A 15,128-nucleotide genomic window follows, 5' to 3' on the forward strand; every position below is an offset into this window, starting at 1 on the left:
ATGCTTTCTTCTGTGCAGTTGAAACTACTTAATATTCACCCTTTTACATATAATGTTGGGCAATATTAGCAATTAACTGGAATTTCATTTATTATTCAAGTCAATGTTCAAAACAATTGATCTGACTCTTTCTGACTTCTATCACTGTTTTCAGAAATGTATTGCATGCTGTTAGCAAGCACTTGCTACGTGTAGTTTGAATGCCCCAGTAAGAGCTGTAACATAAATAATTTTATGTCTGTATTAACACTGGAATAGCACACTGGGTGTGCTGTCAGGCAGTGGACTTTTGCTTCCTCATGCTGTCCTGCAATGATATACCAGAATTATGGTACTGTGGTAGCTTCCCCTCCCAAGGCTATGGCCTTCAGATGTTCCACAAAGTGTCACCATCTCTCTTTTTCACCAATGAATTTTGATAAATCCTTGTTCTGGAAGTTACTTGGCAGAATGTGAGATTTCACTACAAGATAAATAGGGTTTCTTTTTCCCACAGCATCAAAAGACTATTCCCAGAAATGTTTAAATGTCTCCTAGCTTTTGGAGTTGGAAGTGTGTGGGCAGGTGAAAAGTAAAGCACGTGTCTGGCAGCTGGGGGCTGTTACCCACAGCAGAGATAATTATCCAATTAATAGCTGATTAGCTTTTTTTTTTTTTTTTTTATGCTATATAGAGCCACTGTATTCCTGATTAGGAGCCCTTCCTGTAAGGTTTGAAGCATCTAACATATTTCATTACTTCATCTTAACTTTTCTTACAAGGAACTTCTTTGCTTGTTGAGTGTTTAAGCTTGAAGTCCCATTTTGAAACAGAAGGGTTTTGGACATTAAACCACCTTGAAATGCCTCTTGGATGCAGGCCTCAGAACTGATTATAACTTTCTTGAGCCATTTTCTCTTAATGTTACCTTGTTTAATTCGGGGCAGGTGAGTTCAAATGACACAGCAGATTTTTTAGCCTTGTGATAGACAATTAAAATTTCCACTAACAGCCAGCTTGACTGCTGGAAAAATTGAAACAATTATCCTCATAATTTTCAGCCTGAAAACTGTCTATTGTGTGGTGAGGGCACAAAGCTGAAGCTCTTTAAGCATAGTGTGGATTTTGCTTTGGAAATTTAATCTGTATAGGCTTTTTTGAAGAAATGGATGATTGAGCATCCCTGTATTCCATGGCATGTATTTATAGAGATTTTTGTCTCACCATAAAATCAAAAGCTGCCTGTGGCTTTCTAGACTCTTCATTCTTTTCTTCCAAGGACACTTGAAATTTCCACCATGCTTAAAGCAAACCAAGAAGTCAAGTTGCTGTAGCTTTCAAGCGTCACGTCTTTCCCTCAGCAAATACTTTCTCTCCCCTGGAAAGGGAAATACCTCTGTTTGCTGAATTCCTCTGCTTTCACCTTAGGAATGTTAACTTGTCATGCAGTTCCTCTTCCTTGTTTCTAGGCTGTAACACATGAAGGGTGCCTTGTTTCTGCCCCCAGTGCCCCTAGAAAAGTGCAGCCACAAGCTGAATGTGGAAAAGCTCAAAGGATGATGACAAGGCTGATTTCTGTGAAAGCATCTGTCAGCTATACCTTTAAATAATTAAAGCAGAGGGTCACAATGGAAACCCTGGTGAGAGCACTTATCCCACCTTCAGATCTTTCTCACGGTCTTCATCTTACTTGCCAGCACTGATGAAAGTGCCTTTCAGACACACTGGTTTTAGCAGAAAGGAGCTTGAAAAGTCATTTGTGGGGGATCAGGTGAGGAGGTAGGCCAGTTGCTCAGGTCTGGTATCACTTTTGTGGCATTTGCATTAAATCACATTATGTGTCCAGGTCAGTAGTTCAAGGTACGATTGCTTCTTCCCCATTTGTATATTTGCCTATCTGTTGATTTTTAGTCCCTTTCACTCTTTGACTCTATTCACAATTGAAGAACTAAGGATGCTGTCAAAAATATCAATATTGCTTTCCTGTTTTTAGAGAGCTAGAAATGTGGGTATTTCTTTATGGAACATTTAGAGCTGTAGCCCTTATTCACTTGCCACACAATTAGCCTCCAATTCTTCTTGCAGTACTACATCAGCTGTACAAGATTGTGGCCTAGTGCCTTTCTCCTTTGGTGTGGAGGCAATATTTCCTTTCTTCTGCCTTGTTTTGCTTCTTTGGGGCAGGATACTTACTTGGCTACCTGCAGTATCCAGAAGCTGCTCCCTAAGGAAGAAGTCTGTGAGCTAAATATTGACCAAGTCCAGTTTTCTGCAGCATTATAAGATGCACGTGCTCTAAAAGTCATGATACAATGTTCTCTGATCTTTAATGGGGAAGGCAAGGTGATTTGTAGCAGTGCTTCTGGGATGAAAGTAAATAAAAGGAAAAAAAAAAAAAAAACAACCAGAAAACCAGGTAATACATAGAGCTCTTGAATTGCTCTGTCAGATGAAGCCAGAAAATAGTGCTCAGCCAGCACAAACAAGAGAAACTACTGGAAGTAAATATTGTTACTTGTTTAAAGAAATATTATGTATTTAAGGAAAGTAATTATTAAAATTATTTATTTTAAAAAAGACTATTTTATTTAGAAATATTAATTTAATTTAGGTTTGAAAACAGCAAAGCAGAGGAATAGTCTTGGCAGTTTTTCAGAATCTGCGTTTTATAGTCCAAGAACTTTTAGTAATTTTCTTTTAATGTTTGGATAATAAGTTGTTTCTTTTAATGTTTTAATGTTTGGATACTAAATAATTTAAATTCTGCTGCCTTAAACCTACTGTTACAAGAAAAGTGGGATAGTGGTGTAGTGAGTGCTCAGACCAACTGTATAAAACTCCAACTACAAAACCAATTTTACTTGTATTGTGGCACTCAGTTTCTAGAAGATTTTTCTTCTCCTCTGTTAAAAGAAAGTGTCTCCAGAACTGGCTGATAAAAAATGACACGTTTTCTCTTGATTTCTAGTGTTGGCTGATGCCCTTACTGCACATGTGAACTCACCCCTTCCATGGCTGTTGGGTTGCTACATTGGGGTTTCATGTTAACGATGAGGCAAATTGGAGGCTTGTTGTGAACTATCTGGGGAGGGCTGATAAATTTTCTGCAGTACAGTGGTTCACATCTCTTGGTCATGCACTTGTTTTAAACGTAGCATATTCATTTTCCCCTTTTTCACTCAGTACCTATCATCTTTTCCTGCTAATTCATGCCTGTTCTCAAAGGAACACGTACCTCCTTGCAGGATGCAATAACACTGCTTTTTGTGAATAGCTAACCTTTCCTCTTGAAGCATCTTGACGTCTGGTTTGCATTTCTACTGCAATCATACCCTTTGCCAAGACCTTACAGGCCTTTCCTGCAATAATTCTGGTGCTGTATCCTAAATGACTTTTGATTCATTGTGTGCTATGTGCTTTGGTACACTGCCCGTAATTTAAATCATTTTTACAGACTTTAACCTCCCAGAAGAGCCAGGTAGGTGTGATAGAAGCCTTGCCTATGTAGCTGTATAGTAAACCTATTTTTCCTAGTATCAGACTACCCTGCATTGTATGTGATCTTTCTTGTGCAACAAATCTGCTTTCCTACACGGGAGCCAGAAGACAGCATTTATTTGACAAGGAGTCATGGAGCTGGTTAAAAATTATGCCATTGTTTCCTTCAGGAAGCACCAACTCTACTTTTCCTTAGGAGTTGGAACAAATACATATTAACAGGAAGCTCCATCTGATAGAGCTAAGCTAAGACAAACAGAGCATTTGCACTTTGTCTGTTGAGGGTATTTGATGGTAAGTGACAGCTGAGAACAGGGAGCTGTCTACAGGCTTGACCTGTGTTGGGCATAACAGAGAGGAAGCATGTGCTGGGCAGGAAACTGCTGTAGCCAGTTCCTGGAGGGAGTCATGCTTCTCTGCTTGAATGTGAGTGTACCTCCCCTTCTGCTGGGCATCCTCCTGCCACAGAGAAGATGGAAGATGGGGAGGGGCTGTACCCCTCCTTCCTTCCCCTGTCTCAAAAACAAAACAGAAGACGACATGACACATCCTTAGAGGAAAACCATGCAAAAAGCCTGCATGGCCAGAGACTTAAACCCCTAATTTTTTTTTTCTTTTTAATTATTGGCACTAGAGTACTTTCTATGTGTTTTTTCTTTTTTAAACTTTCTTCATCTTCAGGTATGGTTTGTGTAGGTTGCTGGTCTCTTAACTCCTTGCTACAGTGATTTTTTTTTTCTTTTTTTTCATGCTAATGCATTAACAGCTACTGCAGTTAATAAAATTAATGCATAATTAGGAGTGCTAAAGTTGGCTTAAGGTATGGGCAAAGAGGACTTGAGTACAGGGCTCCTTCTTTCTAACCATGTACCTTCACCAGACCATTGTCTTACACCCTTTTTTTTTGTTAATTGAATAAGTGATGGAGGACCTCTGGTGTCCACCAGCTGGATAATTAAATGCTTATTTAACTTTCTCTAAGTAGCCTGGCACTGTGTTCTCATAGTCATGACAGAGTTAGTGTTCTGTAAGTATTCAATTCAGACTTGCTAAAGGGTTCAGCATAAGGCCTACACATATGGGGTATTTATTTGCATGAATTTCATTAAGGATGAAAGTTTTCTCTGCCTTGTGAAATCCTGCTTATTTTAATAAAAAAAACATCCCTGGGTTTCTCCGCTTTAAGAGCACTGGTTGGTATATTTGTACTTGACACTATACCTTAATGATCCCATAAAATAAATTGCCATCCTGTATTAGATTCCTAGCAATGTTGTTTATATTCATAGACTTCTTTCTTCTCTTATTATCAGCTGTCCTTTATTTTACAAGTTCTACCTGTTCCCCTTCTTCTACCTTTTCTTAGATTTTTTTTTCTCAAGCAGTCTCAAAATACATTGAGTGAAAGAACAAAAACCTGGTGCCTTGCTGCAGTAAGAAAGTACTTGATATGGTTAGTTTTGAATGTTTTCTTGTTTGTACTGTGGAAATGACTGTGTGGTACTGTGTGAGGTGGTCAGGGATGTATGTTGACTTGTAGTAGTAAAAACCTGTTGAAGTCTTTCATGAGGATTTTCCTGATGTAAATTAAGGAAGGAGTTACTTTGCTGGCATGGAGCGGAGCAGAATGTATGACAAAATGAAAGTGTATTCAGTGTGTCTCTTACCTGAAGCTGTCTATCTGAATCCACATTGCAATAATGGTATTTGTAACCTGGAAATCTGCATGAAAATGTCCTTTTCTGATACCACTGACCTTTTAGTGCACAGTCTGAAAAGTATCAGCAAGTATAAGCCACGGGGATGAAAGATGAAATAATGATGCTGTCATATGTTTTAATGAGCTAACATGAGCTTGATATGCAGGAGCATTATAGTTTGCAAATTATGATGATTGAGATAAGAATCTGCCCAAGTTTACTCTGCACACTCATATTGTTCATTCTCAATGTCATCCTTCCAGTTCTTGTGAAGCTTTGTACTTGGAGGAGGTTAAACTTTAAATTACATTTTTTACTTAAGAAATGTGTCACAGTTAGAAGCTAAATGGCAAAAAAAAAGTAATTTACTCCGTAAAAAAATCCACAAACTAACAAAATCCCACAAAACAAAACCACACCTGAGTTACAGGATAGATGACTGCTCATGTATGTGACTGGACAGAGCTGTGCATTCAAAGAAAGACAATCTAGTTGTGTAAAAATAAGGGCAGACAGATTCAAGACGGGGGCTTAGGTAGAATGTTAAGTACATAGAAGCATACTAAGGAAATTTTATTTTTTTCTCAGACTATTTCTTTTTTAGTTACAGTTGTTTTCTCCAGTAGACAGAGAAGACGAACTGCACCTAGGCCTTGACTTCATGCCAAACAGAAAAAAGCACAGATGCTGGTAACTGCTTTTTAGCTGGCAGTTACCAGCTAAAATAATATTCCCTCTATGCACCAATAGTTGGATATCTTCAAGACTGATAGCTGTAATGAATAAAAATGGTTAGAAAAACCAGACTTAAGGCAGCTTGTGATACTGAACAAGGAAAAACTGTCTGGATAGTTAGAGCTCATGTTGATATAAATTGAACTGAACTTTGCATGTTCCTTCTCATCTATTAAATGTATTTAAGGTCTCAGCTCAGTTTATGGCCTAATGGCAACCTTTTCCCGGTTTATGGAAAGACTCCCACTATGAGTATGTAAGAAACACTGCAAGAAGGAATGAAATCTACCCACATTTTAGTGCTGGTTTTGATGATAACAGCTGCATGCACGTGAGACTCTATTAATCTGGTGAGTAAGTACTTCCAGCATGTCTCATGCACTGTTTTCTCAAATGTTCCTGGTCATATCACTGGACATATTTTATAAACCTTTATCAGTTCTCCTACCTGTGACATTCACTAAATGAGCACTGTTATCTCTCAGTAAGTGGTTTATTGTTCCTTTGATCATTCTACACATTGTTTCGAGCCACAAAAAAGACATGCTAATGTTCAAAACTCACAGTTAAATATAGAAAAAACCTCAGCAGTTCAGGACTGAAGGCTGCACAGTACTGATAGCTACCTATAATAAGTCAAGTTCCTGCAGCTGACACTGAGGTCAGGGAAAAAGCCATAGGTCTGTCTGTAAGTCAAAATATATCCTAAAATAGTCACAAAACATTTAATCTACCTTTAACTCTTAATATATTTCCTATCTCTTGTTAAGTACAGCACATATGCTGGCCGGTCCTGTTCCCTTGTTGGCTGAAAGATTCTTTTGTGGAAATGCTCTAGCATCTCAAACCTGTTTGAGACAAAAAATTACCTAAATTGTCTGACTGGCACAATGAAGCAAGACAAAACTTATTTATTAAATGTTTGCCCACATGAGCACACCTGCCTCGTGTAACTCACTATACAGCAGTGTCTGTGTTCATGCTTTTCTGTGCAGAGGGTGGTGTGGCACAGACACACATCCCAGTTACAGGCTCAGGATGTAAGTGAGCTCCAGGTGTGACTGCAGTGCTGCACCCTGGTGCTGTTTCATGGACACCAAGAGCTTCACTTCTGGCTCTGGCTCCACCAGGGATGCAGCTGCCTGGGAAAACTGAGCTGAAAAGACAACCAGAGAGATTGGCTTCAAGTAAAATAGCGCTGTCTGAGAGGACACGGGTCTCCTTGTACTGGTCCACTAAAAACTGAGTCCATGAAAAAAAACATCTACTGCTTTGTAATGTCCACACTGCTTTAACAGTGGTGCTGTGGTTCCACATCAGGAAGTACAAAGATGATCACCCACTTGCAAAACTCTTGGTTTAAAAAAAACCATGGCACTGTTAGATATGACTTAACCACCAAGCTGGGTATTTTTGAATGCATCTACTGATGCAGTAGATGTGACTTATCTACAGGCAAGCAGATGCCACTTTGTAACCTGGGAGGGAAACATGAAAAACTTCACAGGCTATCTCCTCATCTCTGATGCTTGCTTGGCCGCACAATCACAGTGAGATCAGAGCTGACAGAGCCTGAACTCGTCATTCTGCTTCCTTTCTTGAAGATGCTCACATTTGTGCATAGAGGGTAAGCAAGCAGTGAGTTTCAGGAGATAAAAGACTCGTGCTTTGCAAAAGATGAGGCCCTGTCTGACTGCTAGAGTTTGGAAATTCCAGTGTTTTTTGCTGACTGTCTTTCCTTTAGAGGAAAAATGCATATTAAAAAACTATACCAGAGTGGAGTCAGTTGCCCATTAGTTTCTCTGATATTTACTGGTTGGATGAAGAGTTTACACGCTTAGCATCTGTATCAAGACAGGGTTTTTTTTGTTGTGGGTGTTTTTTTGTAATCACAGTAAAGTCATAGTAAGAGTGATAAGGTTATTTTGTGAAAATTGTAATGTTTGCTTTCCTGAGGTTGGCCAGTTAAATTGCTCCAGGATGATTTTTTGCATAAGCAAATTCAAGTTTGAGGCAGAGTCTGTCCCTGCAACTGTTGTTTGTGACTAACTCCTGTGGACTTGTCTGCTGCCTAGGCAGTAACTGGGGATCTGTGTTCCACTTCTGACTGAAGAAAGAGGAGATAACTGTCAAAAAAGAGAAAGGAAAAAAAAAAAGGTGCCAAACTTACTGTTTTCTGTTTTACTGGTGCCTCACTCCCTTCTTATACTTCAGAGGTGGAGAAGGGAGCCACTGACACCAAAACAAAAACAAAGCTGAGTTTTGGAAGGCAATAAACAGTAGGCTTATGCCACAGGAGGAGAACACCATGTGTATTTGTTTAATGTCTTAATTTTGCACCTTCTGTTCCTGATGTGCAATTGATCTAAGCAAAATAGCAATGCCAGTGTAACAGGGGGAGTAGCTCAGCTGTGGTGATGCACTGGCACCTTGTGGGTGTCATCTTTCCCCTGCCAAAGGAACAGAGGTGAAGCAGCAGTACCTGACCAAACATCTTTGTTTTGCTTGGCATAATGTGTATTTGTGGTTATGAAGGTGTTTCATTCATCAGCCTGGAAAGAGTGCAGCAGTGAATTGTAAGAGCTTTCCTGGAGGTGAAAAAAAAAGACTGAAATGGGTCCATGTGCATGAAAACCCATAAAAGTAGGTAGGTAGGTAGGGGGGTGAGTGGCACTTGATGTAGTTCTTACCTCAGCCATCAATTTCTCTAATAGGAGCAAGCAAAGAGATTTGGCAAACAATTGACCCTAAGTTTATCTTTTTGTCAATTCGGCACACTGTCTTTCAGCCTTAATGCTTATTAGGGTTTAGCGTTCGTTTAGGAGAGGGACAGAAATGGGATAGTCTTTGCTTTGGTTGCCCCCTTGTGGTTTCATGTCCTGGCCGAGTTGAAAATTCTAACATGTCTCCTGCTGTTCAGGGATATAGTAAATGTGAATTGGTACTGCTCATCCCTTGGAACTCATTGTTTGCTTTGAACTGCTAATTCTGTGTATGTTGGACTTTGAATCCAGAGATCCTCAGCTGTCTGTGCAGCTGACCCCATTTACGTTCACATTGTCATGTGTATTGTTCTTATGCGTTGTGAGAATATTGCAAACAGAAGGGCTGGATACTTAGGGAACATTCACATTATGTTTCAAATCACTGACTCACCTTTGCATTCTTTTGCTTTGTCTGCACAACTTACTTGTGCTCAAGAATGCCCAAAGGCAGAGGTACAGGGTAAAATGAGAAGAATCTAGAGATGAATCCAACACTCACATACTTGTATTTTTCTTAGGTAAAGTATATTTTTATATGGGTACTTGTATTGATATGTGATAATCTCTATCCTATTAATTTCATTATCTATTTAATTTTTGTGCCTAATTAACTACAAACTTTATCTCCACGATTTGGTAGCACAATCTCAAAGGCTGGGCTTGATAATCTCAAAGGTCAGGCTTGGTCTGAGAAGTCTTTCCCAACCTTGATTCTGTGATTGTGGCATAATTTTTCTGTGTGAGCTTTGGACTTGCATATGCTATATCTTGAATCATTGGGGGATGTAGCTTATGTCAACCTTAACTCAGTTTTGTTTTCTTGAGTGCTTGGTCTTTCAAAAGAATCACCCAAAGAAGTGCACCCAAATGAATAAAGGTAGAGCCTCTGGATGACTACAGCTGAGCTATGCCAATCGTGTCCTGGTTTAATACTGATCTTGAGTTTAGTTTTATTCATTAGAACAATTTTTTTTTTTTTGAGTTAGAAAAATGGCTAACTGTTTTAGAGATATATAATAGGATGGGTGATTTAGTTAATGGATTTTGCAGCAAGTTTCAGTTGAGTACAAAGGATTGGTGTTGCTTGTCTCAACAGAATTGTGAGAAATAGCCCTAACAGCTAAGTTTGTGTTTAACAAGTGGACGTTTTCAGTCTTACTGTTTGCTCATGTTGTGTTTTTAAAAGAAACATGCAGTTCCTCGGGAACTGGAAGCTGCCTATGGTTAGTGTGCATGAATGGCATCCAGTCTGCGTGTTAAATGGTTTTCTCCCCAGATGTGTTTCATTCCTGTAGGGGAAGGTGAGCAGTCCTGTGAGGTGTTGGGCACAGCTGAAGCTGCTCAGGGAAGGGCTTTGAAGGCAGAGGCTGTAGGGCTGAGCAACCTTGCTCCCCACATGGGGGAAGAGGATTTCTGGGAGGTTACAGACAGCTGGGCTGTTTTCTGGCTGTCCCAGATCTTATGTTGGAAACCAGGACCCCTTCCCTAAGGACAAATGTCCCATCCCTGGAAGTGTTCAAGGCCAGTCTGTGTGGGGCTCTGATCGACCTGGTTTAGGGATAGGTGACTGCCCATGGCAGGGGTTTGGAATTAGGTGGAATCAGACCAAGGTTGTGTTTCAAATGCCAAATGTCAGGCTTCATTTATTTGGGGTCTTTTAGGGATCAATTATAAAAAACAGTATAGCACAGCCTATTAAACTTTGGCTTAGCTTTGATTTTTTTCCCCCAGTTTATTGGGCTTTGGAGCAGCAAAAAGTCAAATATTTGAAACATGTTTGGGGGTTGTGAGGTGATTCAGACAGAGTAGTCTTCAAAATGGGAAAAAGCAAGGAATGTTCTTTTCATGAGAGGCCAGGAAACAGCAAATCTTAGAGGTAGGCTAAAGCTAGTCTTTCCATATGGTTTCATTTGATAATGTCCAACCCAAAACCTCAGTGTCTGAAGAGACATAAACTATCCAACAGGAAGCAGAATCATGCAACATTTACCAGCTGTGTTTAGGGATAATCCAATACCAATGACATTTCAGTGTAAACAGATGATTTGTGATGGCATAATTATCTATTCTCCCTATAGGTTATTACACTGCATTACATTCTTTTAATTGTTTAATTTCTTTTCATTTGCAGCTTCCTTATTGTGCTGATATGCCTTATCTTCAGCGTGCTTTCTACAATTGAGCAGTATGCAGCTCTTGCTACAGGGACATTATTTTGGATGGTATGTATGTGGACATTAATGTGATTGATGTGTGTTTGTTCTCAATGTGCAAATTCTGATCTCCTGAGCTAACACCATATCAAACAAATGTTCCTTATGGTTTAATTGACAAGAGACTTTTCTGCTTCTCCCTAATGAGTCTGCAAAGCTACAGAAATTCATAAAGTCATGGTAACCCAAAAATGAAGTGGTACCCTCTGTGGCCTATACTGAGGACACCTGTGGTGTTTCCAGCACATACAGTTATTCTAATTAAGCTTGAATCCCTCCTATTGCTTTTGTTAATACTTTTTTTTTCAGCTGTACTGAAGACCAGACACCTGGCCTTAGCAGTGGAAAAAAGTAAGTGGAAGTGCTTTCATTTAGTTGATGTCATATCCAGCTTTGTTTCAGAAGTGGAAAGCTCATGTCCATTGACTTTAAGACAGCTTGCTCTACCTGTCTTAGGCTCTTTCCCTTCAGTTGAGAAAACACAGTCACCATGGTTATAGTACAGCAGTGCTGCAGCATAGATGTATCAACAAATGCTTCAGGAATATTTGTGTCCTGCCAGCCTAGATTTCATTGAAGAGCCTTAGTTTTGAGGTTGGAGAGGCATGATTTTAAACATCCAAACTCTTAATGAATTTGTTGTACCTCACTAGTGGGATACCCCCTGCTAAGTCATTGATTTCTATGTGTTTATAAATAAATGGCCATTATTTAACTTGTGGAAACACTGTCACTCTATTGAGAAAATGCTAACCAGCAATTTAAATGTTTGTTTAAAACAGGTATTGTAGCAATGCTCCAGTAATATCATTAGGTGTATTAACACTAGTCACATGAAAAAGTTCACTTAAGACCCCCATCAATTCTAATAATTTTTGTCTGTTCATCTATTAAATATGCTGAGGTTCTATACCTAATATGAATGCTATAAGAGTATAGCATATTGAATTTAGTGTCAATCATACTATTTCTGTATGAAGTGCTTTCATTCCTGTATATTATTTTTAACTAACTTGTAAGCTGTTTGAACTCCTAGGTGTAACATAACTAGTGCCAGCTAAGAGCATCCCTACATTTATTTCTGCATTCAGTACTTTTTTTTTTTTTTTTTGTGGTTTGGCATTTTCTCTTTTCTACAGACTTCATTTGTTTTGGGTTTTTTTCCTCTGTAACTAGTAGAGTTTTTTAACCATAACTTCTGCCAATGTCTGTGATGAATTTAACTCCTGGTAATGTCTCACTCATCTTTGCAATATATCATAATATTTGACATGTGTGTTGTCTCGGTGAAACAACTTCTAGTGACAGCAATAACTAGTAAGGTTTCATTCTCTGCCCCCACCCTGTGAAATCATGGAGCTTGTTTTGGTTTGTTCATCCTGTGTTGTCTGTATCTGGGCAAACCAGTCAGTGTAAGATGCATGCAAAGCATTCAGGATTACACACAGTGTGTGGAATATCCAGTATGGATTGTGTATTTCTACTGTTCTGTATTATCTTCCTCTCTAAGTAATGAGGGAATCGGTGAATGACATCTCAGTGTTCCTGTTCTACACAGTGAGAAAAACTGGGGTTAATTTCTAAAATCTTGCTGGCATGGCTTTCATGGGAAATGAGCAGTTGTCTGTTTGTTCAATATTGGCAGAGTCTGATATTGTTTTCTTAAAGGATTAACTGTGGTAACTTTCATGAAACCTGTGGGGATTATGGGGAGCCAGCCATCCAAAGCAGTAGATGGACTAATGTGCTCTCTGCTCTATCCAGTTTTGGTGGGACTTTCCAAGGAGTTGTGGCATCTTAAAACACTAATATAAATGTCAGAATCTCACTCCTGTTGGCATCTTCCCAGTGAAAATTCCTATTCTTCTATTTCTTAAGAGATTTTTCTTTGACTTTAAGGTAGTTAACTACCTTAAAGTCAAAGAAGTTGTTTAACTTCTGTTTACTTTTTGCAAGTTGTCAAAAGTAGATGTAACTGAATTCTTTGGGGGAGATTTAATCACAGAAGGCCGGTTGAAGAGAGACTGCAAAATAGAAAGAAGGAAGTAAAATAAAGTGTAACAGCATGTAGGGATTAAGACTCAAAACTGGAAAAGACAGAGTGCAAGCTTCCAAACCAAATGGTGCTGTAAGGAGAAATGAAAGCTTATGAGAACACTCTTTCTGCTGCTCTGCAGTAGGAATTAATTTCTTTTTTTTTGTGTCTGTAGAAGGATTTAAAATTGCTTGACAGTAATGATTTTTACTTGGAGCCAGACAATTCAAGTAGGTAACATTGTCATTGTAGGTGAGCAAAGGAAGGCAAACGGTTTGATTGACAAAATAATACTAAAAGAGACAAAGCTCAAAGGAGCGGCAGAGTACCAGCAACCTACTAGGAGTATGGGAATCCTGAAGATGGCTTTTGTTTAAGCTTAACTGGGCAATGAGAATAGAGGAACTTTGGCCATGTAGAGTTTGTGCTTTGAGACCTCAAGTAACCCCATGAAACTGGGGTTGCACAGCACTGAAGATATGCATTGGGAAAAGAACAGAATCTGTTTCTCCTGACTGGAAAACTAATTAAACAAGACCATTAAAAGCACTCACAATTAATAGCTATACTGCTTTATTTCTGCCAAACAGCCAAAGTATTTGGCTCTGACCCTGTAAAAGATCTGAGCACCTGCATAATTTCAGCAGGTAGTCTTTTTGAAAGCAGAGAGCCTGGTCACATTGAAGTTGCAGATAGAAGCTGTGTGCCATTTTTCATGGAAAAGAATTTCATGCTTTACTAATATAGTCATACAAGATATTACAATAACATGAAAATAAAAGCTATACAAGTTGTTGAGATTATATGTTGTGGCACTTTCAGTTTGAAACTGGGTGGAATTTTGTGTAGTATATAAAAATATATTATTTTATAGTATGTCAAAATATATTATTTTGATTTTATTCTGGAGCTGCTTGTCTTAAAAGGTCACCTCCCTCTAGCACAGCACGAAACAGAAGATGTTATGCTATCAATAATTTAAAAGCATTAAAAACCACTTCTATTTCTCATAAAAGCAAGAAAAACAGAAGCTTAGCGTTGGAAAAATAAACAGGGGCAAGTTTATATGTGTTCCAAGTGGTGTTCCAGATTTAGACAAAAAGCTTACAATTAGCTGCTGAATCTTTCTCTACTTGTCACCACACTTCACGAGGCAAAGAGCCTTGATGAAAGCTATACCTAAATGCAGTTGTAATGGGAGATTAGGAGAGAATTGGCCTTTTGTTCGTTTCCAGAATGCAGTGAAAACTGTTTAAATTTGCATGTGTTTATTTTCTCTCTTTTTTTTTTCTTTTTTTTCACTAGATGGTGCTGTTGGAGGGCGTTTGACTCCAGTTACTCGCTGGCACTTGCCCAGCGTGAGCTGGAGTCTGAGCCAAGACTGTGAAAGCATCATCATTTTGAAGAGTCCTGTGTACACTTGGCCCGTGTAAAATAGTGGTGAGGGAGAGCTTTTGCCATGACTCATAAAGAGAATGTGGTATATCAGGGTAAAAATTGATTTTGAGACTACAATGTCTAAACTATGGAAAAAAGTAGTGCAGAGATGTATGTTCCCAGAGAGGCCATATTTTTCTTTTATTTTCATAAGCAAGGATTTTATAGTGCCAGAACACAGCAGAATGCTGTTATCTCAGCATGATCTAAGAAAATCCAAGTGCCTGATCCAAGGGGATTAAGTATTCTGCTGAACCAAGGGATATTTGGTGTGCCTGAAAAAGCTATTTTCTGGTAGGAATCTCATTTCGATATTGATTCCCGCCAAATAAAAAAAAAAAGAAGAAAAAGCTATGTTTTTATGATGAAAGTATAAACTCTTTCCAGCTTTCTGATTTAAGTTCCTTTTCTACTTTAGCATACTTTTTACTGAAGAGATTAAACAATATTTAAACTTCAAAAAAGACAAAATAAGATAAAGGCAATTGTTTTGGTTTATTAACATTTACTTTATTGGCATTGAAATGACTCCTACAATTATGAGAAACTAGCACAGAGTCCAGGCCCATAGGAAATCTAGTTTATATTGCTTTTTTAATATAATGTTTTTGTTTGAGTATAAAACTTGGCTTTTGTTTGCTGGAGTTTTTTATGGGTCTTTGAGAAAGAAAGAGGAAAACACCTACAGCTTTTGCTTCTGAAGGTGGTCTTCACAGAGAATGCACAGTTCAAAGGGGACCCAGCAGTTTTCTTTCCTGATAATCGC

General features: G+C 38.7%; 1 protein-coding gene across 8 annotated transcripts in view; it reads left to right on the forward strand.

Annotated features, from left to right (window-relative positions):
• KCNQ1 (potassium voltage-gated channel subfamily Q member 1) overlaps positions 1-15,128 on the forward strand; it is a 329,508-nt gene that overhangs the window by 29,959 nt on the left and 284,421 nt on the right. For all 8 annotated transcript variants that reach the window (XM_068193963.1, XM_068193964.1, XM_068193961.1 and 5 more), the window contains exon 2: positions 10,809-10,899. In XM_068193963.1, the coding sequence (XP_068050064.1) occupies positions 10,809-10,899 (91 nt within the window). The remainder of the gene's footprint in view (positions 1-10,808; positions 10,900-15,128) is intronic.

The sequence above is a fragment of the Anomalospiza imberbis genome, chromosome 6 (assembly GCF_031753505.1).
Source record: "Anomalospiza imberbis isolate Cuckoo-Finch-1a 21T00152 chromosome 6, ASM3175350v1, whole genome shotgun sequence".
NCBI classification, from domain to species: domain Eukaryota; kingdom Metazoa; phylum Chordata; class Aves; order Passeriformes; family Viduidae; genus Anomalospiza; species Anomalospiza imberbis.